The sequence below is a fragment of the Schistocerca piceifrons genome, chromosome 2 (genome assembly GCF_021461385.2).
Source record: "Schistocerca piceifrons isolate TAMUIC-IGC-003096 chromosome 2, iqSchPice1.1, whole genome shotgun sequence".
NCBI classification, from domain to species: Eukaryota; Metazoa; Arthropoda; class Insecta; order Orthoptera; family Acrididae; genus Schistocerca; species Schistocerca piceifrons.
Genome location: NC_060139.1, coordinates 715,735,012 through 715,758,734, shown reverse-complemented (window position 1 = coordinate 715,758,734; position 23,723 = coordinate 715,735,012). Strand labels below are relative to the sequence as shown.

General features: G+C 41.1%; 1 protein-coding gene across 1 annotated transcript in view; it reads left to right on the top strand.

Moving 5' to 3' along the window:
• The window catches only part of LOC124777888 (cubilin-like), a 1,273,816-nt gene that overhangs the window by 1,202,741 nt on the left and 47,352 nt on the right, over window positions 1-23,723 (top strand). Inside the window, exons 13-14 of the mRNA XM_047253433.1 lie at window positions 4,492-4,624; window positions 14,294-14,475. Coding sequence (XP_047109389.1) covers window positions 4,492-4,624; window positions 14,294-14,475 — 315 coding nt within the window. The remainder of the gene's footprint in view (window positions 1-4,491; window positions 4,625-14,293; window positions 14,476-23,723) is intronic.

Here is a 23,723-nt window from a genome sequence, read left to right as displayed (position 1 = left end):
ATTTTCATGAGCTACAGTTGTCAGAACTGTAGCTGGTATGCAGTTCTAGTATTTAATGATGGGAAAGTAGGGAGGATGAAGGTGTTAGAGAGAATGCGTTTTAAGATAGGAAATTTCACTCAAGACATCTTGGGAAAAATCTGCAGCTGAATAGTCCTTTGAAGACCAGGTAAAGGAAAGAAGGTAGAAAGTAAGAAACCGGAAGAGAAGCCTTGAAGGGAAAGAGGATCCTGAGTGCAAGTCTGAGACTTTCTGAAGAGATGACCCAAGATAAAACGTTAGGTTGAACTTTGAATTGCATTTCCTGAAAATGACATTTTCTAATGTTTATGTACCTTTTCCTAAGAATCCATGAAGGGTAGCATTATGAAATTTTGACATATTTCTGTAAACCAGATAAACTTTGTCTCAAGAGTAAATTTTGAAATTCGGAGTGTCATCCGATATGTGGGGCAAAGCGCTTGGAATTTTGCATAACTTTTTTAATATTATACCGACAGAAACGTAATTAAAATGTTATTAAAATTCGCCTATTCGACGTATTCAGAAAAACTCGTGAGATAAGCTTACTGTATGCAAAGAGACTAAGCAGAGAAAATTTTGTAGAAATCTCTTGAATAGTGGGAAACTATATTTGGAAATAAAATTTTTTAATTTAATAAAAATTTAAATATACATAATCCAAGCAACTTAACAGTAAATGTGCCAGTTTCATGTAAAGCGTGGTACAAAATTTCATTACTATATTTTCTAAATTGTAGTTTTTTCCCCTTGCACAGTGCATTTCTATGACTATCAGTATGGATCATACAGTTTAACATAAGATTTTTCTTTCAACAAGGCGCTAATATCCTAGAAATATCAGATTTTGTCGCGCTCTGGCGACAGATGATCATTTTAGCAGTGTGTTCATTCACAGTTGCTTCTCTTAAATTCAAGCTATGGCATTATCTTAAAAATTATTAGTTTACCCCTTAAAATACTCCAGTTTACGGTATTACAAAAGAAAAAGAAAAATATAAATAAAAGCGAAGAAAATGGAAAGGAGACACGGGAAATGAGAAAAAAAAACAAATTTATAAAAGAAATTCGACATAATGATGAAAATATGAAGGCGAGAACTTATATCCTTATCTCTGGCAGTTCTTAACTAACAAGGGGACCTTGCCTATTATCCCTCTTCGATTTTCTTCACATGTATAGTATCCAACAACAATTTCCTTAATGAGTTCACCTTCACAAAAACTCTCAAAAAATAGATTCTGTAGAGTTCCGAATGGTGTTAGCTATAAAACGTTTCGAGCATTGTAATAGAGCCGTCTATTGCTCTCACTGAACCGTTACATACCCCACCACATACTCTGTTCAAAATGCTCGAAATATTTTATACTTCACAACGCTCCGGTAACGCAGCAAAATCGACTCTTTTCGACTGTTTTTCAGAGATACATCATAATACTTGTCGAAATGGACGTCCGGCCACTGACCTTCGAATTCCATAAGTATGGATAAAGTCAAAGTAGTCCCCCTTGCAAGTGTGGATCTCGGTGGCAATATTAATGTACGACTAGGGTATTTTATTTATCAGACTGGCTTCAAGATCTGCATGATACACGAGGTACTCAAGATTTTTAAAATCAACTTTGAATCAGAGGTCAAATCGGGTGTTTACTGGAGTTACTTACATACCTAAGTTATTGTAGGTCTTGCTCCCTTCTATACTATTAAGACGTTCTCCTCATTCACGTCACTTTGTATCTTCCTGTCCTGAGTAGCCATTACATGGTCAGCTCTCACTCACACTCTGGACCACCTATGGGTAAATAGCGCCAATTGCATTACAGAAATAGGCTCACCAGGCAAAATATTAGTCACTCTATTAAACGAGAACACCGATCGCTTTTGAGTGTTGTAGACCATATAGAAATGCTATTTGGCGCATTTGTGACCCTTCGGTTTCTACCGTAAGTCACTGCACGTGAGTGATAGCTATAGGTCAGTCGATTGTATGGAATCAACGCAGTAAGATGATTCAGCGGAAGAGACGTGACAAAGTGGCAGTCAGAAGCTACTGTAATTGGACGTGTCCGTGACCGCACGGTGAATGAAGTAAACCGATTTGTTGGTGTATCAAAGTGGACTGTCCAGTCTGTGTACAAGAAATGGTGTACCATTCGAAGTATGTAATACGGCGTATACACAGTGTCCATAAACAGATCCTAACCACTATGGACTGTACGCGGGTGTCACGCCCTCTCAATAATATGTGGTTTCAAATCTGACATGAATTGGTGGCGCCAGAGAATGAAGGTCCATTACGACAAGTTTCTAGCAAACATGCTTAGGGATCTGCGTGCATTGGTCATTTGAAGATGGGTGTCTCGCAAAAGGCCATTGACCATAGCGGCACATGTATCTGAAGTCTTCAGTGGGTCAAACAACACAAGTGGGCAGTAGTAGATAACTGGAGGTGTGTTTTGTGGTCCAAAGAGTAGCGATTCCGCATATTTATTACGTGAAACAAGGAGTCGAGTGCACCGATGGCCGAATGATGCATTTGACCGGCCTTTCAGTCCAGGGACTATTCTCTGTTGTTTTGGGTTGTCTTTCGTACCGTGACTAGGACCCGCTCATCCAGGTTACCGTGAACATGAACGACGACGTTTATTTCAATATTCTTGGTGACCAAGTGTTGTGTTTTATTGTACTTCTTCATTATGAATATGCTATGGACACTCCCATCTTCAAAGATGACAGCCGTGTTCAGACGGCTGCACGCCAATGTTCCTAGTTTTTTGACGAAAGCTCAGGCAACCTATTGCGCCTCCAATAGCCCGCTAAATCACCCGATCTTAATCCAATCGAAAATACCTACGATCATTTCAAACAGCGAGTGAAGCGCAGCATTCACCATTCTTGCAGTTTGGTCGCTCTACAGGATCTAATCATGAACGAATGACTTCTTCAGCTGGTTAAGGCATATATGACGAAAGTCCTGGATTATAGTTAAACTGACGCCATTACCTAAGCTACAAGCTTGACAGCTACTTCGCTTGAAAATAAAAATGCATCACCCTCAAGAGCAAGATCATTTTATTGACAAGTGAGATAACAGCTAGTGCATCATTTCTGAAGTATATGATATCAAATTCAGATCAAATGAAATACGCATCACAGTTAGGGGTCCTCAAATAGTCACATGGATTCACAAATGTACCCTCTCTGGAGGTAACGCAGGCGTGTATTCTCGAGTGAAAACCATCATACAACAGCGATGGACTGCCCCAATCATCTTGCACCTTTGGTTGAAATCCGGCTGTGGTTCTTGTAGGTCCTGGAGAACGAGTCAGTTCCCGTTTCATTAAGTCCCATACGTGTTCAATTGGCGCGACATCAGCTGTCTTGCTGGCCATGTCAATTGTTGTACTCCACGAAGAGGGCGCTGAGTAGCAGCAGCCGTATGTGGCCGTGCACTGTCCTGCTAAAAGAGCACATCACCTTCCTGTCGAAGAAATGTAGAGGGCACTGCTTACTTTACCTAGTAGGAACACCAAACGTGATCGCGAGCTGTAGCTGATCGCCCCCACATCATGAAGCCTGAGATGGGACCTGTTTGCCATGGATGAATGCGCTGTGGAATAGGCACCTCACGAGGTCTGCACCATCCAAGTGTAAGTCCATCACATGCATACAGACGGAACCTAATCTCATCACTGAAGACAACAGGGCGCCATTCCATTCTCCAGTCAACGCTTCCACGACACCAGAGGAACCATGCTTGGCAGTGTCGTGGTGTCAGCCGTCGCAGGACCGGAGGCACACGCGATCTTAATCCAACTGCAAACAGACGATTCGCAACGATCCCTGGTATCACAGCAAGTGCAACATGTGGTACGATTTGCTCCCTGGAAGACGTTCGGTCTGCCACAGCTGCTCTCACAAGGAGTCGTTCTTGACCTGCACCTTTGCTACGCGAGGGTACGTCCAGAACGCGGTCTACGGTGTGGGAATGTTCTAGCGACTATTGCTGAAAGCAGCGACGTATCAAGGACACATTGTGCCCAACATGCGCAGTAGTCTATCGATGTGCCCACCCAGCTTCCCACAGAACCACAATGCAACCCCGTTCGAATGACTGAAGTTGTTCAGCAGGAGTATGATGGAGTACTCTATGAGGAGTATTCTTCGATGGAGCAGTGTAGAGCCCTAGAATGAACGTCGCAGTCACTGTTGACCTCTAAGCTCAATAGAGTTACTGCCTTTAGAGACAAAAGGAAACGCCATCTGATCGCCAATGAGGGTGACAAATGAATCACTGACACTACAACTCCTCAATATCAGAACCTGGTGCCAATCAACACAGTCCATGAAAGCGTTTTTTTCCGGCATTGGGTTAGCTTGATGTGTCCTGTGGTGACTAACTTTTTGTACAGTGCTCTTACAACAGCCGCCGCCTGCTGCGGACACTCCAGAGCCGCCGTGCTGTTGCAGGGCGGGGCTGCCCGGCGGCGGTGGTGCGGCTGTGGTACCGCTCCGACGCGCCGCCCGTCGAGCTGTGCGGCGAGAAGCTGCACGACGAGGCGCACTGGCACTTCCTGTCCGACTCCAACAACATGCGCCTCAGGTCAGCCCTGGCACCAGCCGCTCCGTGCTGCGCTCTACTGAACCACTCTGCTGTCTGCCATATACAGCGTGATTCTTATTAACATTTAAAAACCCTCGAAGCGACATAGATGACGCTAAGACAAGTAATTTAATATAAGACACATGGGCCGCAAATGTCTGGAAATACCTCGAAAGTGCATGACAAATGTTGAAAATGTGACGTCACCAGATGACATACCTCCCTCGCCGGTAGGGGGTAGTGCTACAGATCGTTCAGTTAGGCTATCCTGTTTTCGTAAATGCAAACCGATTCGTCTAGTCTTGTATTACCACTACCGCGAGCACTACCAAATCACATCGGATAATGCAAGAAGAAAAACAGAGTCCCCTAGCAGAGCGATGTGTAGCACTGCCTCTTACGGCGAAGGCAGAATCGACAAGCCCAACCGCTGCACGTTCGACGATGTAAGTCATCTTCTAAAAGCACTTGTTCAACATTAGTCATCCACTTCTGGGTTATCTACCAACATTTACGACCCCATGTGTCTCAGTATCATTTACATCGCTTCGGATGTTTTTAAACGTTACTACGAATCATCCTGGCAGGCCGGAGTGGCCGAGCAGTTCTAGGCGCTACAGTGTGGAACCACGCGACCTCTACAGTCGCAGGTTCGAATCCTGCTTCGGGCATGGATGTGTGTGATGTCCTTAGGTTAGGAGGTTTTAGTAGTTCTAAGTTCTAGGGGACTGTTGACCTCAGCAGTTAAGTTCCATAGTGCTCAGAGCCATTTGAACCATTTTTTTTAATCATCCTGCGTCGGTTACTTATTGGCTTTGTTCACCTTCTCAGTGTGACTTCCCATGAGCTGTGAGGAATTTTCACAGTGTGTGGAAACGTTTCTTTTGCCTGGTACCCGCATCTTTCGTGGAGTCCCACTCGCAGAAATTACAAATTCTCAGAGGTGTGCTGTACGCCAGACAAATTGCGCGACCTGCTGCTCCGCATATGTGATCGGTAACGCTATGGTAGGCCCAGATTAATTCTTACCATTACTATACTATTAAAATAAGTCGAATAGTGGTTTTCAGCATCCCTTTGATTCGCGAGACAGAGTTAAAACTGTCACTACTGGTATGACACTAACAGATACCCTGTCGCAATCTAACTACTTTCTGAAAGGTTTTGTGATCCTGGATATGTATACCGCTAACTTCACACTCTGCCTCCAGCTGGTTCCTACAAATAGTTGCCTACGATCTCCACCAAAAATAAAAACAGGGTATTAGTTCAAACTGAGCAATGAAAAGCGTCACACAAGAAGACCACACTTCAGGATTCCACGAAAACAAATGTAACTTATCTGATTCAATTAGACCTCAGCATGTCGATCGTTTTTATCAGACATCTCCTCCCACTATCTTCTGGCTCCGCGAACTGCTATGAGGCCTCTGACTACCAAGCACTTGCTCGCTCGCTAAGTAGTACCACTCGCCCAGAGAACCGGAAAATGACTGAGCCAGATTTCATGTCCGTGCGAGGGAAGGCACTTCAAACTCTTTTCAAACTTTGCTGTAGTGACAGAAAGCGCCGGTTTGGGAACACTTTTCCTCGCAAGCGACACATCATTTAGCGTCTCCCCCCCTCCCCTTCTATTCTCCCTTAGACATCACCTATACATCCTTGGGCTCTTTGTAAGCTCTTTAAGAATAAATCTAAATCTTGTGATCGTGGAAATGGATTGTTTATTCTTTTGAAATAAGTACTAAGCAGACATTCCTCTGCGATGGAAATAAATTTTAGAATCTTACTTCAGTGTTAAGTGGGAGGGTGATTTCATAAGTAAGGTAAAAAGCAAGAAAATGTTTGTTTTATAAACAACTAACCTTAATTTTCGACACAGTCTCCTTTACGGGAGATACACTTGGTCCAGCGATCTCCTAGCTTTCTCATCTCGTCGGAAAAATAGGATCTGCGAAACTCTGCAAAGTACTGGTTGACAACAACTACCACTTTCTCATTTAATAAAAATTTCTTCCAGCAAGACAAAGTTTCAAGTTGGACTACAGAAAGAAGTCACTTGGGCTAAGTCTGGTGAATAGGGTGCATGAGGAACCAGTTCAAAGCCCAGTTCTTGAAATTTCATCATCATTGTTATCGCTGATGTATGGGTGTATTATGCTGGTGAAGGAGCACTTTTTTGTCTGCCAATATTGGTCTTTTGTCAGGCAACGGAAGTCTCACTAATTTTTATTCGGCGGTCTTGCATTACTATATCATGGATTTTACCAATGGTTTCCTTTTCGGTGATCTTAATTGGACCGCCGGAAAGCGCTTCGCCTTCGGCGCTTGTCCCATCACGTTTAAATTCATTAATACAAAAGTAATGATGGTACAGAGCCTGTGTGAATTTCATCCATTTCTGTTTTGATTTGAGCGACAATCCAATCCTTTCTTCGAATGCAAATATTTCGTAATCTAACGAAACTCGCTTTTCTCCAGTTTCAGTCGCAGTCGACACTTTCAGACGAACGTCAACAGTGAACAGTGTGCTGTACTTTGTTGAATTTGAACATACGAACCTTGGAATAATCAAACTTGCTTACCATGAAGGCGCACCAAAAATGTTCCATTCTTTTACGGAAATTTACCAGACTTATCAAACCATCTTCGTATTAAAAGAAGAAACAATTCATTTTCGTTGTAACTCTTAAGATCTTTAAAACCTCTTACTGACAGCAGAAAGACCCAGACGTATTGTTTTGTTTTATTTTGAATAAAATGTGCTAACTATAAAACTGTGTGGAAAGAAAGAAAATATTAAGTTTCTATTGTTTTTGGTTCTAAATGTTAGCACGACATGTGAAGCATCTCCTTTAACTGGTTCGACTGTTCAGTAAATTGTAAGACACAGCGTACTGAAGTATTCCTTGTCACGTATCTCCAACATCCGAGTGGAGTGTCACCGACTGCAAACTGATCCACAAAATTTTAGATATGCCAGCCTTTCTACTAATCAGCTTCAGGAGCCAAATACAGGCATTCCAATTGGCTCTTTCCTGTTCGTATTAGCAGCATTATTCTGCACGGTGTTTCGTCCTGACAGGACTTCAAGGTGCTGGAAAATAACTTGCCTTCATGTATAGCTCACCAGCCCTTAAGCTTGCACGGTAATCCCCAACCACAACCTACTTCCTAGACGGGAGAAAGCCCTTCCTGCCACCAGATACTGGAAAGCGACCCTACAATAACGCAGAGGACGTGTTGATGGGCGCGACCAGGACTGACTTCTTAAACTATAAGGGAGTTTTCTGAGGCCACTTGGAACTACTTTTAGTGGAGTGCGATGCTCCCAGTTCTGGATAGCATCCAACAGCTCGACTGAGTTGGCGAACTGACGACAGCGTAGGTCTGGATCGGATAAAAATCATACGGGCTAAACCCCAACGACTGACTGTATGTGGCAGCACTTTAGTCTACTGTGGTAAGCGTCGCGAAGTTTCTTGCTTGTCCATAGTTCATAGTTCAATACTAGTCGACACTAATTTTTTTTCCGTTACTTCTCGCTTTTTTATCTTTGGCAACGATTTGTACATGTAAAAAAATGCTATGTGGCATCAAGGTTTGGGGTCCACATTGACAGCAGGTCCGCTTATAAGAGACTAGGTAAGTCATTTCAAAGATCAGAATAAGGTAAGGGCATATAACTTCCAATAGGACAATGCCTAAAGCATTATAGTGCCCTAAACCAACCCTGAGGAATGCTTTATCTCTTATGGTGACGGATGAGAAACATTCTAGACGTTTCTTTTGAGACGCACGACGTGATACATTATACTTTCCGAGAAACACACACATTAAGATTAGGCTGGATTTCACTAGATACAGTGTGCGATCCGTATGACAGTAGTAAGTATATCCCCACTGACAAGCGCAGTTAGTAGTATACCCAGTTCTTTGAACACACACTTCTAAAAGACATTTTTCGATGTACACCAAAAATAATTCGTACTACACGCTTTTGGGCAAAGAAAACAATATTTGAACACCACAAAAAAACACATTGCTGTTTAAAGAAATGCGGTATCTGAAAACCATTCGTCCGAAAATTTGAGCAAAAAGTACATGTGCTCTGCAATTAAAGTACGAGCTACAACTTTGACAGCGTCATAATTTACGCGTGACAATCGAAGTGTACACTCGTCATTTTCGGTACTGGATTAGCACCACAACTGTCAACACAGGTCGCTGACTATGGTAGTGTGAACACGTAAGTTAAGGATATCTTATTCCTTTTCGCCTACATTCGGAAAGTTAGTTACTTTTTAGTGGTGAACTTTTTTTTTCCTGAATTGCTTTACTCAACTTCTTGTAGTTTTCTGGTTCAACCTGCGGACTCACGAACCGAGTCGGGATTTTGTTGACAGCAGATACGGTCAGTCTCTGAATTTGTGCCTTTTCTTTGCTGAAATGTTTTCTCCAGTTGGTCTGATAGCAAGCTCATCCGTGGAGGTAGTCATCACGCAAACAGCTAAGAAGAATCCTGCGTTAATATAGCTTTTAATTTCTAGAATCTCTTACTAGTTTCAAAATTCATAAAAAATGGTTCAAATGGCTCTGAGCACTATGGGACATAACATCTAAGGTCATCAGTCCCCTAGAACTTAGAACTACTTAAACCTAACTAACCTAGGGACATCACACATCCATGCCCGAGACAGGATTCGAACCTGCGACAGTAGCAGTCACGCGGTTCCTGACTGAAGCGCCTAGAACCACTCGGCCACACCGGCCGGCTCAAAATTCATAGTTTATTTGCCACTTCATTCTCCGCAAGGAAGCTAGATGATTAATTTGGAAACTGATATAAAATATGAACGTCCATCCCCTCCCTCCCCCCCCCCCCTCCTCCCCAACCAACCATCCCAACAGTTGGATCGCGCCCAGTCGTAACATAACATAGCGGAGACCCCTGTCCAGCCAGCAGTTGTACTGATTTTACTAGCCCACATGCTGAAGGTTCGAAGATTCGCAAAAGTATCGGATACTGTCGCCTTTATTCACCGCGGCCGTTGGTCACGTTTCTTTATATTAAGACGGAGGAACTACGATGGGCCTATATGCATAATGTGACTCTTTAGGAAATTAGTATGTATCACCTCAAAAGCGGAAAATATTCGACAAGAACTGGAACGAAAATCTATCGTAGCCTTGTTTGGAAACCATTTCACGATTCGCATCGTACGTGATTTCACGAAAAAAGCAAAATCGGAACAAGGCAGTCCATAGATCACTTAGGGCCTGCGCCTCCCAAACCCAAGTCGTGCCGTAACCACTTCCCCACATTGCTCTGTGGCCAACGCAAATGTTGCTCTGGGTGGCTTTTCGCGCTGGATTTAACTCCCTTTCAGTTAAACGGACAGTCAGACAAGATTATCTGATTAAAAAGTCCTTATTAATGTTGTAAAGTGAACTTAAATTGCCAATTTACTCTCGTTTATCTCTTAGAACCTGATCTTGAAGGACAGCTGTTCATTGAGGAAGAACGTATTTATTGCACTGGGTACACGACATTCACTATGCAGCGTTAAAACGGGGCAGAACGGTGAGAGTATGTATTTTCTTATTATTTTACACGGCAGCCTGGAAGGTACAACAGATAAAAAAATAATTTTAAAACAAATTAAAATCCTATCTGCTGGACCACTTAGCAGGTGTCAAAATGTATATGGAGAATCACGTAAACTATTTTATTTCCAGAAATTTCGAATAAATCGAAACAAGGTTTTCGACAACTAATTATAAGTACAGGTGTCAGTAGCCCCACACAATGTGCGTTACTTTTTTTTATCAACAGAATTGTTATTATGAAATGGTACTAAGTACTTCTAACACTATTTGAAAAGATTTAAGCGTTCTGCATCTAAATTTTGGTTTTCTTGTGGTTTTCCAATTTCACTTAAGTAACCGTTTGTATGATTCATCTGCTAACAGTAAGAGGTAAGATTGTTTTAATACAGGACGTGCTTCAATAAAAAATACATTTAACGCAAAACAGTTTGGTAATACTTCGAAGGATTCAGTGTGTAAAGTAAAGCTTCAGTTTTAGGTATTTCCCCCTAATCATACAAATTACAATTTACATTACGAGCACGATTATTAAGATCATATTACATAAACCAGGCTAGCCTAAAAACACAAATTTACCTATTTAATGGTGTTGAAACATGTTTCTCAGTACAAAGCATCCACTCTTAATACTTACACGAAAGAAACAAATTGCAACGAACAAAAATATCATCAATTCCCACATTTGTGGCAACTCATTTTGTAGCAATATTTTATTTTTCATCTTCTTACCTAGTGATATCATGACTGAAATTTATATTGCCTTATTTAAAAACGGGGTTTTATGTCACGGTAGACAGAAGTTACAATACGGTAGTAAGAAGACATTGTAAACGTTTTTGCTCGTCTTGATCGCAAAAATTCATAATATAGTTACCAGTTCCGATAAATACTTGCCATCTTCAAATCCAAAAGTGAAAAGTAAAATGGACTGTAGTGATCTGTAACTGGTTATTATTTGCAGAAAGCAGTAATCAGAATGTATGTCTGTGAGATTAACAATGAAATTGAAAAAGGTTTCATCTTTAAGTTACATCAGTCTACTCCAAACTGACTGTGTCATGACTGCATTAAGACTAATTTTTTGTTTAGAAATAAAGAAGTACTATTCTCAACGATCGCGTAATCCACAAATAAGTTTGATTGTTACTTCTGAGTGAGACGTAAACTGCGGGAGCTCCTCAGTGATGAAGAGAGTGTAGAAAAGCATTTCCACATAACTCAAGGAATTAGAACCCCCAGGGATGGCAAGCGGCTTACGAGAGATTACAAAAGCGGGACAGCGAGCTATGTCAAAGGAGCTTTGCAGAGTTACCGGCGAACTTCAGTGGGGCAAAGTTATTTTCAGGTGAAAGTGGTTTTATCACAGTAAGCAGGCAGGTAACAATTTAATAAGCTTTTCTGATTAAAAAAACTGAATTAATTGTTACAGGCTCACTGATGTCACGCAGGTAAGCAGAAAAGCGGAAACTGACCTACAGCAAAAGAGGCAATCAATGCCTTGTATGCAATAGTATCTACACCAGATAAGTACACGAGAGTGGTCTCCATTAAGTCGTTTTCAAAAATGTCACCATCAGAAAGGGGTAAATTATTTCTTCCGGTTTCCATACTTTCAGTTATTAGCAAATTGCCAGTTGGCTTCTGTCCCGGGCTCTTCGGCCAACGTTTGTTTGATAATTTTTCTGACGTTTCGCCAGCACAAGAGGCTGGCATTGCGAAAGTTTCAACCTCCATTACCGATGGTAGACTGGGATCGAGCTCGAGGCCACAGATCATATGTACCTGGCGCGCCAACGTCAAAGAGCTTTTCCGTGACCATTACCGCTACGGTTCTCCCCCTGCTACATGTAACGATCGTTCTCTGCAACACGGGACTCCAGGATCCGTTCACCTTAAGGCTTTCTTCTTTCCTGTTGGAGCTATAGTCATATTTGTGTATTTTTATACATTCCCTGAACGAACGGCTCCAATAGCTCTTCTCTGCAGCAAGAACTTCCGTGTCGGCGAATTTCACTATGTGGTTGGCCTCACATTTTTATGATTAATTTCCCTTTAATTTTGGAGCATAAATCGTATTTTTACTGTATAAACCACGTTTTATGCCGATACTGTCATTTCTTGTTGCTTTAGATGCGAGTAATGCTGTGATGTCGGCGAACTCGGATGTAGGGATGTAGACGTCAGTAAGGTAACCGGGCATATACACTTTTCATTTGCTTTTTTTGTTTATCTTGTGCTTAACCACTGTCACCAGAAATCCACCAGCATCGAGCATGTGCTATACAACTAATATACAGCATATGCAGGATGCTGATGGATTTATAGCGGTAATCATTATTTGCGCGGTCTGAGGCGCTTTGTCACGGTCCGTGCGGCTCCCCACGTCGGAGGTTCGATTCCTCCTTCGGGCATGGGTGTATATCTTGTCCATAGCGTAAGTCAGTTTAAGTTAGCTTAAGTAGTGTGTAGGCTTAGGGACCGATGACCTCAGCAGTCTGGTCCCATAAGACTTTGCAACAAATTTGCAAATTTTTAATTAGTATTTACATCTTTAATCAAAGTAATTAATCTGTGGTCAAAAGAATCTTCCAGCTGCGTACTAACGAGGAGAACACGGAAAGTATCACACCCCGATTTCCCAGGCACTTTTTTCAGTGGAAGAGGAACCAAATTAAGCGTACACGTGTCTTGGCTTATCCGTAGATACTTGACCGTTTTTGAGAAAACGACCGTCAAAGTTTTCCACGTAGTTTAGATGCATTTTAGGACGTGACAAGCTCAGCCCAAGTGGTGACATAGTGGCTAGCGTCGCGGCCTTTCACTTTTGCGTCCGGTGTTCGAAACCCGATATTTTCTCGTTTATTTTATTTTTTCATCTATCTTCTCATGACCTTACAAGATTACTACACGAATGTTTCATATTACGTTACGGGACACGTGCGTTATTTAAACTATAAAATTACAACTGGGTCTCACAATAAGTGTCATACATTTATTATATAATAAATATGTGTGATGTATTCAGTGGTTACAATCTTTTTAAATTCTCATAATTTTATATTTCATAACGGATCATATTGTTATATTTCATAACGGATCATATTGTTATATTTCATAACGGATCATCTTTCCGAAAACTAACGCTTATAGTTGATTATGGATCAAGATGCACTACAGGGATTGCACCGAAAACGATTTCAAATTATTTTCCATTCATTTCTTGCTTTTTTTCTTTTCTCTTTTTTTTAAAAAATCTTTTATTAAGCAGATATTCAATTGGTAGACGAATAAGGGCAACTGTATTTCAATATACACTGGAAAACATTCGTGCAGTAATCTTCTACGGACATAGGTAGGTAAACGAAAAACAAAAGTAGAAATAATAATTGGTCTCGAACACGGGCGTCAAAGTGAAGCCGTGGCGGTTGCCACTGTGCTGCTGCTGCGGTTAGATTGTCTGGCTAAAAAGTACATAAATTACCTAGAAAACTTAGACCATCATATTCTCAGAAACGCTCGAGCTTCTGCGGATAAGCCGAGACACGGGTTCGCTTATTTGGACCTCTATTCCACTGAGCAAAGTTTTTGAGAAATCGAGTTACGCCACTTGCCGTCTTCTCTTTGGAAGTACAATTGGTACCCATATTGCCGCAAGGCAGTGCCCAGCAAGACGCTACCAAAATAAAGATGAATCGTCTGTTTGCTTCACCTGAAGATGAGCCAGAGAAAGCACGAAAACTAATTTAAGGGTATAAACAAATATTTCAAAGGTGACTGGGCGCAGGTTTCTGTATCGACAATTATTGTATCTTCATTAGCGTTAAATATTCGTCTGAGTTAATTACTCTGTTCTCGTATTATCAATTTCATAAATTTTATGCTTCCGAAGATATGGCTGATGGCCACCGTAGCTATGTATGAACTGAATTTCACCAACTCCTGACGATTTCTTCATATTTTTGCAAGCTTCACGAACAGTATCAACAGCTGTGTGTTTGAAAGGATTATTGATTAGTTGCATTTGGTTGGTAGTGACGGGGAGGTGTGGCCTTGTTGCAGTTTCATCTCCGCCGACAAGGCTGTGGGCGCCGAGGGCTTCCGGGCGGTGTGGACGGAGGTGCTGGACAGCGGCGCCTGCGACCAGTTCTCGTGCGCCGCCTCCAACTTCTGCATCGCCAGCCGCCTGCGCTGCAACCGCGAACCCAACTGCGGCGCCAACGACCGCTCCGACGAGGCTGGCTGTGAGTACTGCCCGCCTGTTCTCCCCCGACCCACTGGGCGTGCGTTTCGTTTGGAACATCAGCTCCTACTCACATTCGAGAATGAGGATGGAATCTGCAGGTTTCCTTCAGGGGAATTTAGTGTCTCGGTACAGAGTAACTGCAGTTTGATTTCTTACTGTTATTTATCTTTGTATCTGTACTGTACTAAAAATGTCAGCCAAACTGTACAGATGTCGGCAGTATGCGCTGTCTTCTTTGGAAAGAAACTTGTTCCATTCCCTCACGGTACTTGCTGTTCACAACAGCATTGCCCACTTTATTCTTTGCCCTCCAACTTGTATTTGGGACTGATCTGTTCTGTCTCGCATTTGTTTTACTGGCAGAAATAGTTGCACATCACCACTGACACAGAGTAATATGGAAACGTATATTGACGAATATTTGGCAAATACGAATTCACTGAATGCAATGGAAGAGCGGCAAAAGGACTATGCTGAGCTTATCCCTCAGCGAGGGCAGCACTACACAAAACTTTCCATTTGTCTGAGAGCTATTGCATTACTCTGCCTCTGTTTCGTCTTTCTGGTGTGTATACTCGTATATTGCAGGCTTTTGAATGTATTTTCACAGAAACAAAGGTAACTGGGGCAACAAAGTGATTAATTCACAAATTATACCAAAATGCTAAGAAAACATTCCTGAACAACTTCCGATATTTTGTCGGCGGAGTTTGGGTTCACCACATACGAACAGGTCCATCTACTACGACTGTCATAAGGAAAGTAATTGACGACTGCCTGAGAAAAAACATACTTAGACACAGTTAGTTACGGGAAGTCTGTGAACTGCGGGAACAATGTTTCGTATTCTGTGAGGAGAACAGAAACCAAAGATACGATGTTATATTTTGACAATTTGTAGACAGAATATTAGGAGTGACGGTTCTGTGAGAAAATAATCAGAATGCAAGCTTTCCCGACGAATTTCACTGATGAGGCCTTCTCAGATGGCAGCATCGCCTTGCGAGCAGCGTTTCAACATGTCCCTTACGCGCCATCATGGAACTTGTTGAAAAGTTGCTTCAAGATGCCGCCGCCACTTTATGCAATGGTTCCATCTGTTTCGGGACTGGTAAGGTGATACGCATGGCGAAGAAAACAGTGGATACGACCAGGAAAAGAGTACCAGAAGAGTCTGTAGTTTTTTTCTTTTTGTCATCAGTCTTCTGACTTGTTGGATGCGGCCCGCCACGAATTCCTCTTCTGTGCCAACCTCTTCATATCAGAGTAGCATTTGCAACCTGCGTCCTCAATTACTTGCTGGATGTATTGCAATATCTGTCTTCCTCTACAGTTTTTGTCCTCTACAGCTCCCTCTAGTACCATGGAAGTGATTCCCTTATGTCGTAATACATGTCCTGTCATCGTGTCCCTTCTCTTTATCAGTGTTTTGCACATATTCCTTCCCTCTCCGATTCTGTTCAGAACCTCCTTATTCTTGACCTTATCAGTACACCTAATTTTCAACATTCGTCTGTAGCGCCCATCTCAAATGTTTCGATACTCTTTTGTTCCGGTTTTCTCACAGTTGTGGTTTCACTATCATACAATGCTGTACTCCAGGCGTACATTCTCAAACATTTCTTTCTCAATTTAAGGCCTATGTTTGATACCAGCAGATTTCTCTTGGCCAGAAATGCCCTTTTTGCTCTTGCTAGTCTGCTTTTGGTTATTTTACCGCCTAGGTAGTAGAATTCCTCAAATTAAGGCCTATGTTTGATACTAGCAGATTTCTCTTGGCCAGAAATGCCCTTTTTGCTCTTGCTAGTCTGCTTTTGGTTATTTTACCGCCTAGGTAGTAGAATTCCTCAAATTAAGGCCTATGTTTGATACTAGCAGATTTCTCTTGGCCAGAAATGCCCTTTTTGCTATTGCTAGTCTGCTTTTGGTTATTTTACTGCCTAGGTAGTAGAATTCCTTAACTTCATCTATTTCGTGACCATCAATACTGATGTTAAGTTTCTCATTACTTTTGTATTTCTTTGATTTACTCTCAGTCCAAATTCTGCATCAGACTGTTCATCGTTCCATTTAGCAGATCATGTAATTCTTCTTCACTTTCACTCAGAATAGCAATGTCACAGGTACTTTCACAATGAATTTTAATTCCACTCCTGAACCTTTCTTTTATTTCCGTCATTGCTTCTTCGATGTACAGGTTGATCAATAGGGGGCGAAAGACTACACCCCTGTCTTACACCCTTTTTAATCGGAACACTTCGTTCTTGGTCATGCACTCGAATTTCGAACTTCTTGCACCATTTTACTTTGTCGAACGCTTTCTCCAGGTCGACAAATCTTATGAACATGTCTTGATTTTTTTTAGTCTTGCTTTCATTATCAACCGCAACGTCAGAATGCCTCTCTCGTGCCTTTATCTTTTCTAAAGCCAAACTGATCGTCATCTAGCACATCATCAATTTTCTTTTCCATTCATATATATTACTCTTGTCAGCAACTTGGACGCATGAGGTGTTAAGCTGATTGTGCGACAGTTCTCGCACTTGTCAGCTCTTGCAGTCTTAGGAATTGTATGGATATTTTTCCGAAAGTCGCCAGACTCATACACCAACGTGAATAGCCGTTTTGTTGCCACTTCGCCAGTGATTTTAGAAATTCTGATAGAATATTATCTATTTCTTCTGCCTAACTTGATCTTAAGTCCTCCAAAGTTCTTTTCAATTCTGATTCTAATACTGGATCCCCTATCTCTTCTAAACCGACTCCTGTTTCTTCTTTTATCACATCAGACAAACCTTCCTCTCGTAGAGGGTTCCGATGTATTCTCTCGACCCATCCGCTCTCTCCTCTGCATTTAATTCCCGTTGCACTCTGAATGTTACCACCCTTGCTTTTAATGTCGCCGAAGACTGTTTTGATTTTCTGTATGCTGAATCTGTTCTTCCGACAATAATTTCTTTTTTTATTTCTTATCATTTTTCTTGCAGCCATTTCGTCTTAGCTTCCCTGCACTTCCTATTTATTTCATTCCTCGGCGACTTGTATTTCTATGTTCATGAGTTTCCCAGAACACTTTTTTACTTCCTCATTTCATCGATCAACTGAAGTATATCTTCTGTTACCCATGGTTTCTTCGCAGTCATCTTTTTTGTACCTATGCTTTTCTTTCCAACTTCTGTGAGAGAACTTCAAGCGTATCTCGTCATTCCTTATCACTTTCGTATCCCACTTCTTTGCATATTGAGTCTTCCTGTCTCATGTCTTAAACTTCAGCATACTCTTCTTCACTACTTTATTGTGATCTGAGTATGTAGTAACCGATAAAATGTGCAAAAAGTGGAAGGGACACTTAAAGAATATCAATGATTCATAAACATTAAACCATCGAACCGCTTTTTATGTTTCATGAATTGTTTTTCATGACAAACCTAGTTCGGATTATCGAAATTTCTGTGCTTCTTGGTTACACAAATTTCTTCCCGTCAACCGTAAGAACCACAAAATGTTTCAGTTGTCATGCTCTTGTTCCTGTACTTAGTCGAAGTTGGTCGCTTTGTTCATCGCTATATTACTGATGATGATAGAAAGATTCCTCCACCAGTCACCTGATTTTCATTCTAAGAACGTTAGTCAGTCTTTTGGGTCAGCAAAAATCTTATAATGGTCAGTTCGCGACGCGAGCCACGACAAACACATACACCGAACGTTGAAAAAACTGTGAAGAGGAATTCTAAACACACGATGTGGTAAACTGAATTGCAACCTGGATTTACTGAACGACAAAGATGCTCCACCCACTTCAACGAAAATTATATAACTATTGACAAATCTGATTTTTGAGTATCCACCGCACAGTCCTTATATGGCTCTTCCACAACTAATAATGGGCTATCTTCACAGCGGATTGCAGACTATGAGGAGAAAGTGAGACGATAATTAAGACAGCTGGAGCAGAAGTTCTTTATCAATGGTATGCAAAAGGTTGCCTACCGTCGCCATAAATTGTTTTATACGTCAGGAAAATATATAGGGAAGTAGCATAAGGTTGTAGGGTGAAAACGATATGAACATGGCTTTCTTGTCAACTCTCTCGATTGCCTGATAAAGAACTCACGGAATGAAATCTCATTTTCTTCCTGTTGATTAGTGGTTATTAACCACTGCGCTAATATACGGCTGCAGCAAGATTCAAATCCTGCACGCCCTTTAAAATTCTTCATTGCATTCCTAAATCGCTTTCGGTGATTCCTTAAATAAAACGAACTCCTGCCAAACAGGCCTTCAAGGCCCAATGGTACCGACGACCGCCGTGTCACCCCCAGCCTACAGGATGCGGATATGGAAAGGCACACGGTCAGCACGCTGCTCTCTCGGCCACTGTCAGTTCCCTCCCATGTGCCCCACCATTTCGTCTCTTATGATTTATATACTGATACTCTCTGATACCTCCTTCCTACAGATTTCCTTTGGACAGGTGTTCATCTATAGCGGATATGGTGTTGCGCTTTCTAGAAGAATAAATATGGTGACGTACAAGAATTTGGCAGTCCCTGAGCTCGACACAAAAATGGACGAAGGTAAGGGTTTTAACTTCAAATCGATGTAGGGGCCATTGGAGAAGGATGGCTAGCGCATTTGAATGGAACACGAAATCAGGCATAGACTTGTTGAATCTAGTATCTTAGTAATGTCTTTAATTAATTTAGGGATAGCACGGTGAGCCTACAACTGGGAGGTCCAATGAAGACTTTAGTCCAGCTCCTCGGATCTGATGTATAGATTCATTACCATTGCATAGAACGCATTATTAAAGGTTGATGTTGCCCAATGACCTGTCGTCCAAGGAGAGACTACAGTGTAACATCTCGTAGACACCTGTGATAACGGGCGGACCACAGCTTCAACTGGAGAGAAATGTGGAACGAATCGGCCTTGGCCTTCTTGGCTTTCACTTATGGGGTGATGTGAATCTCTCTCGGTCTAGTAATGAAATATTTCCTGTAAAAATATACTTGTCTTTCAACGTTGTTCCCTTTTAGGTCAAATCACTGTGTCCAACTTTTTTCCTCAGTCAATTTTATGGCAAAAGTGCGATCCTGGAAGATATACAAAAACACAAGGAATGCAATTTTGTCGGCAGCTAGTACAGAAATCAGACTGCAGTTGTAAGAGTGACAATCTACCCAGGTGTTATTCGGTCTGCATTTAGAGTAGGTAGTAAAGGAAACTAATGAGAAGTCTGGGAAGAGAATTAGTCCTCAAATTCAGTATGAGAAATGAAAGGTTGAAAGCTTCCCGATGACACTGTAATTCTGGCAGACAGTAAAGGATTTGTAAGATCAGATAAACGAAATGGGCAGTATTTTAAAAATAAGTTACAAGATGAAGATAAATGAAAGTAAAGCAAAGGTAACTGTGTCAAGACAGATAACACAGGTGATGCTGAAGGAATTAAATTAGCAAACGAGACACTGAAGCTAGTAAACGAGTTTTGTTGTTTGGGCAGAAAAATATCTGAAGATGTCGAAAAGTAAAGACGATGCCGGGAAACGTGTTATTACAGACACATACCAGTAAAAGGGACTGATGCGTCTGTGTTTCACATTATAGGGAAAAGAATATTGGTGGAAACTAACCTAACTGTGGTATGAGATACAGCTACAGTGTGGTACATATTACGTAACACCAGATCATTTTGAAATAAAATGAGAGTGAAGAGAGAGAATGAGAACTGTTCAAGAATTAAATCATTTATCACAGTACAGCACTTTCCTCATTTCCTTATGTAGAAACGTGGACGGTAGAACAGTACAGACACGAAGTATTTTAGATGTGGTACTACAGAAGAACGTTGAAGATTAGATGGGTAATCGAGTAACTAATAACAGGTGCGAGTAATTCATGGAATCTCGGAGGAAAGAAACTAATGGCGGCACATCTTGAGGCGCCAAGGAATAGTTACTTTGATACTGGAGGGAAGTGATGTGGCGGGGGACGGACGTAAAAACCGTGGACTGAGATCAAGGTTCCAAGTGGATGCAGGTTTGGTAGCAGCTGACCAGACTTGCACGGGATAGGCTAACTTTAAAGAACTACAAGGAAAACCAGCTTTAAAACTGAAGACCACAAAAAAAGCAAAACACCGATCTATTGCTATTGGTACCATGACCTTTTCTCTGAAATCTAAGAGTTTTACTGCCATAGATACTCTGTGGAATTCAAACGACACCAAATATGGTGAATACACTAAACGTTCCAACAATCTGTACATTAAATCCCTCAATTTCTCGTTCCACCATACCACCTATGCGAGCCTTTCAAAGGATAACATTTTTCTTACCTATTTGTTATTTACAAGACATTTGAGGGGATGGATCCTTTGAAAGGACACACTTATTTACCATTCCCAATAGGATCTTGTGTTCTCTGTATTGACCTCGTTGTCCATGAACACAAAACTCTAATATTCCTTCCTTTCTTTAGTTATTCGGTCCACCCATCTAATTGTCAGCATTCTTCTGCAGTTTATACAATAGGGCACAGCTTGAAATGTTATAGCCAGTGTCTTCATCCAAGAAAATATTTTCTGCAATGGCCTCGACTCCACCATTTTCGATGCAATACTTAGACCCACTGCTTTGGCTACCGTTTAGTTTCTGACACAAAGTCGTGGACCCATTTCTCATTGGAATTAATAAACCAGGGCACAAAGTAAGCTGCATTATTTTTTAAACAGTCCAAACATTACAGAGAATTGGCTGTTATACTTGCCTGAATTTAACATTCAACAATTGCAACAGTAAACTGCACTGACTTTCTGAGACTAACTCTGGATACCTTTTTTTACCACAAGAGCATATTCTGTAGCCAGGATTTAAATTCTAATTTTAGATCTCTATTTTTTTGACTGTAGCTATCCATTTTTGAAGCGATTGTACATTTTATAGGTCTTATTTTGAAGGAGGGAAGGTCTGGCAGTCCATCAACAATGAGGTGATTAGAACCAGAATGCAAATTCAGATAGTACAGTGGTGGTGAAGAAAAGCAGATGTCTTGTTTTCTTAGAACCTATCCAGCATTTACATTAATCGGTATAGGAAAACCATGAGGTCCCTACATCTGAAAGATTTGAATCCTACTCCCATGTATGTGAATTCATTGCCTTAAACACTGTACAGCCTCAACTGACACATTATTTAGCTCTGAGCACCTAATATTGAGTTTTTGCATTGTAATATTCATGATCTCCCAGATATATTGTTCTGAGAGAGAGCTACAATGAGCCTACTCCAGTTCATGGCAAACTTCATCCTCAAGTGCAGCCATTTTCACATATATGTCTCTCATGACTCTTTTAGGTTAAACCTGTGGGCAGGACTTGTCCCTCCCCTTGCCTGATGTCTTTAAGAACTACCTTAAACAGCTGCTCTGATAACTGAAAACTGTTTTTTCTCATGTAACGAATGACTTTTTCTAGGTGACATGTGGGTCACTTTATTACCACAAATGGTAACCTATATACCTTCCAGTGGGCCACGGTAATAGATAAGAGGCAGTTACAACATGAAGCAAATCTACTAGGGGCTACAAATAAAGTATGTTACCTGAGTTGTTTAATTTTCTTAGTGGATACTTGTATTTTTACAAGCACAATTTAAGGATAATAATATGAGTCAGTTCTAGGGAAAAGACTGATATGTCCAGTTCAGATGTAAATATTAGTTAATATTTGAAGGCAAAAATTTGGACTCTTAACTGGAGACATAAATCAAGAGAATTTTGTCACAATAACACACTACAGAAAATTTGCACTGCCATCTTCATGATAAGTAGCAACTTAAACCTCACAGTTGACGTGAAACATAATCATTAGTTTATTAGTTTACAAATACCATGCCTATAACCACCGAGTCTGTAGACGTGTAATTTGGTAGGTAGTTACTTGTAGTGGGCAGTTCTCTCTCTCTCTCTCTCTCTCTCTCTCTCTCTCTCTCTCTCTCTCTCTCTCTCTGTGTGTGTGTGTGTGTGTGTGTGTGTGTGTGTGTGTGTGTGTGTGTGTGTGTGTGTGTGTGTTACAGGGCTAAATTATGTTGTGTATTTATTTGATTTGGCTTCTAGAGCATAGTCCGTCTCTTTACTACAATGTTGATTTTGTGTTTAGTTATAAGGAATGCAAATTGTTTGTAGTTTTCACTTTTTCTCCTCAACAGTCTCTTATGTTTCCAGCAAAGTAGTGAGTTTTCACAGCACTAACATCTGTCTCTTGAAAATATCTGTACAATTCTCTTTCAGCTCTTTAGTAAGCTAATTACAATATGCTGCAAATATTTTGTCATATTGTTGTGTTTGTCCTCTGTATCAGTATTTCAGCTTATCGTACTTAACACTTAGCTTACTAGATCTGTGTATTTGTATTCTATTCTGGGAATTCTCTACATATGAAAAATGTTACCACAGTGTGAGAACGATAGCTGAATGACGTGCACATTAGTTAACTGAGATTTAAGTGTTGATCTGGTGACATGTATAAGAGGTGATCAAAAACTTTCCATTTGAGTGCATTGTTGCAGTGTATATGCAACATAGTGTGAGTTCGATTTGGATATGCAAGCACTGACATGTTGTCAAGGGATTAATGTGGTATTTGTGTCCTTCCAATATGCATGTGGTAAATGTGGAAATGTGAACTATGGTGAAGATATTACCAGATATGTACAAACACAACCAATGTGCTTTTATTCTTTTCTTGGCAGCTGTAGGACAAACACTTATAGATGTCCACTGGAGAATGAGAATGTATGGGGGCAACATGTCCATTGAAAACCACCACCGAGGAATGGTGTGCCAAGGGGTGCTGCTGCTTCATAACACATGTCCCCATATTTCAAATGTCATAATGCAAAAGTTACACCAACTCAAGTCGGACACATTCAAGCACCTGCCCTATAGCCCCAATCTCTCCCATGTGATTACCACACCTTCACTCTCTTAAAAAGACCTTGAAGGGTCGACAACTCCTGTTTGATGAGGATGTGCTGCAGGCAGTTTGGCACTTCTCTCGATGCAGCAAAATACAGTGTTTTACAAAATGGTTATTTTCATCCTTGTGCATTGCCTTAATGCTCTGGGCAATTCTACCTGACTGGCATACTTATTCTGGACTGTACAGTCCTTGTATGGAAACTTTTTGATTGGCTCTTATATATGCACAATTTTTAGAAAAATTGGTTGTTTCCTATTCAACAA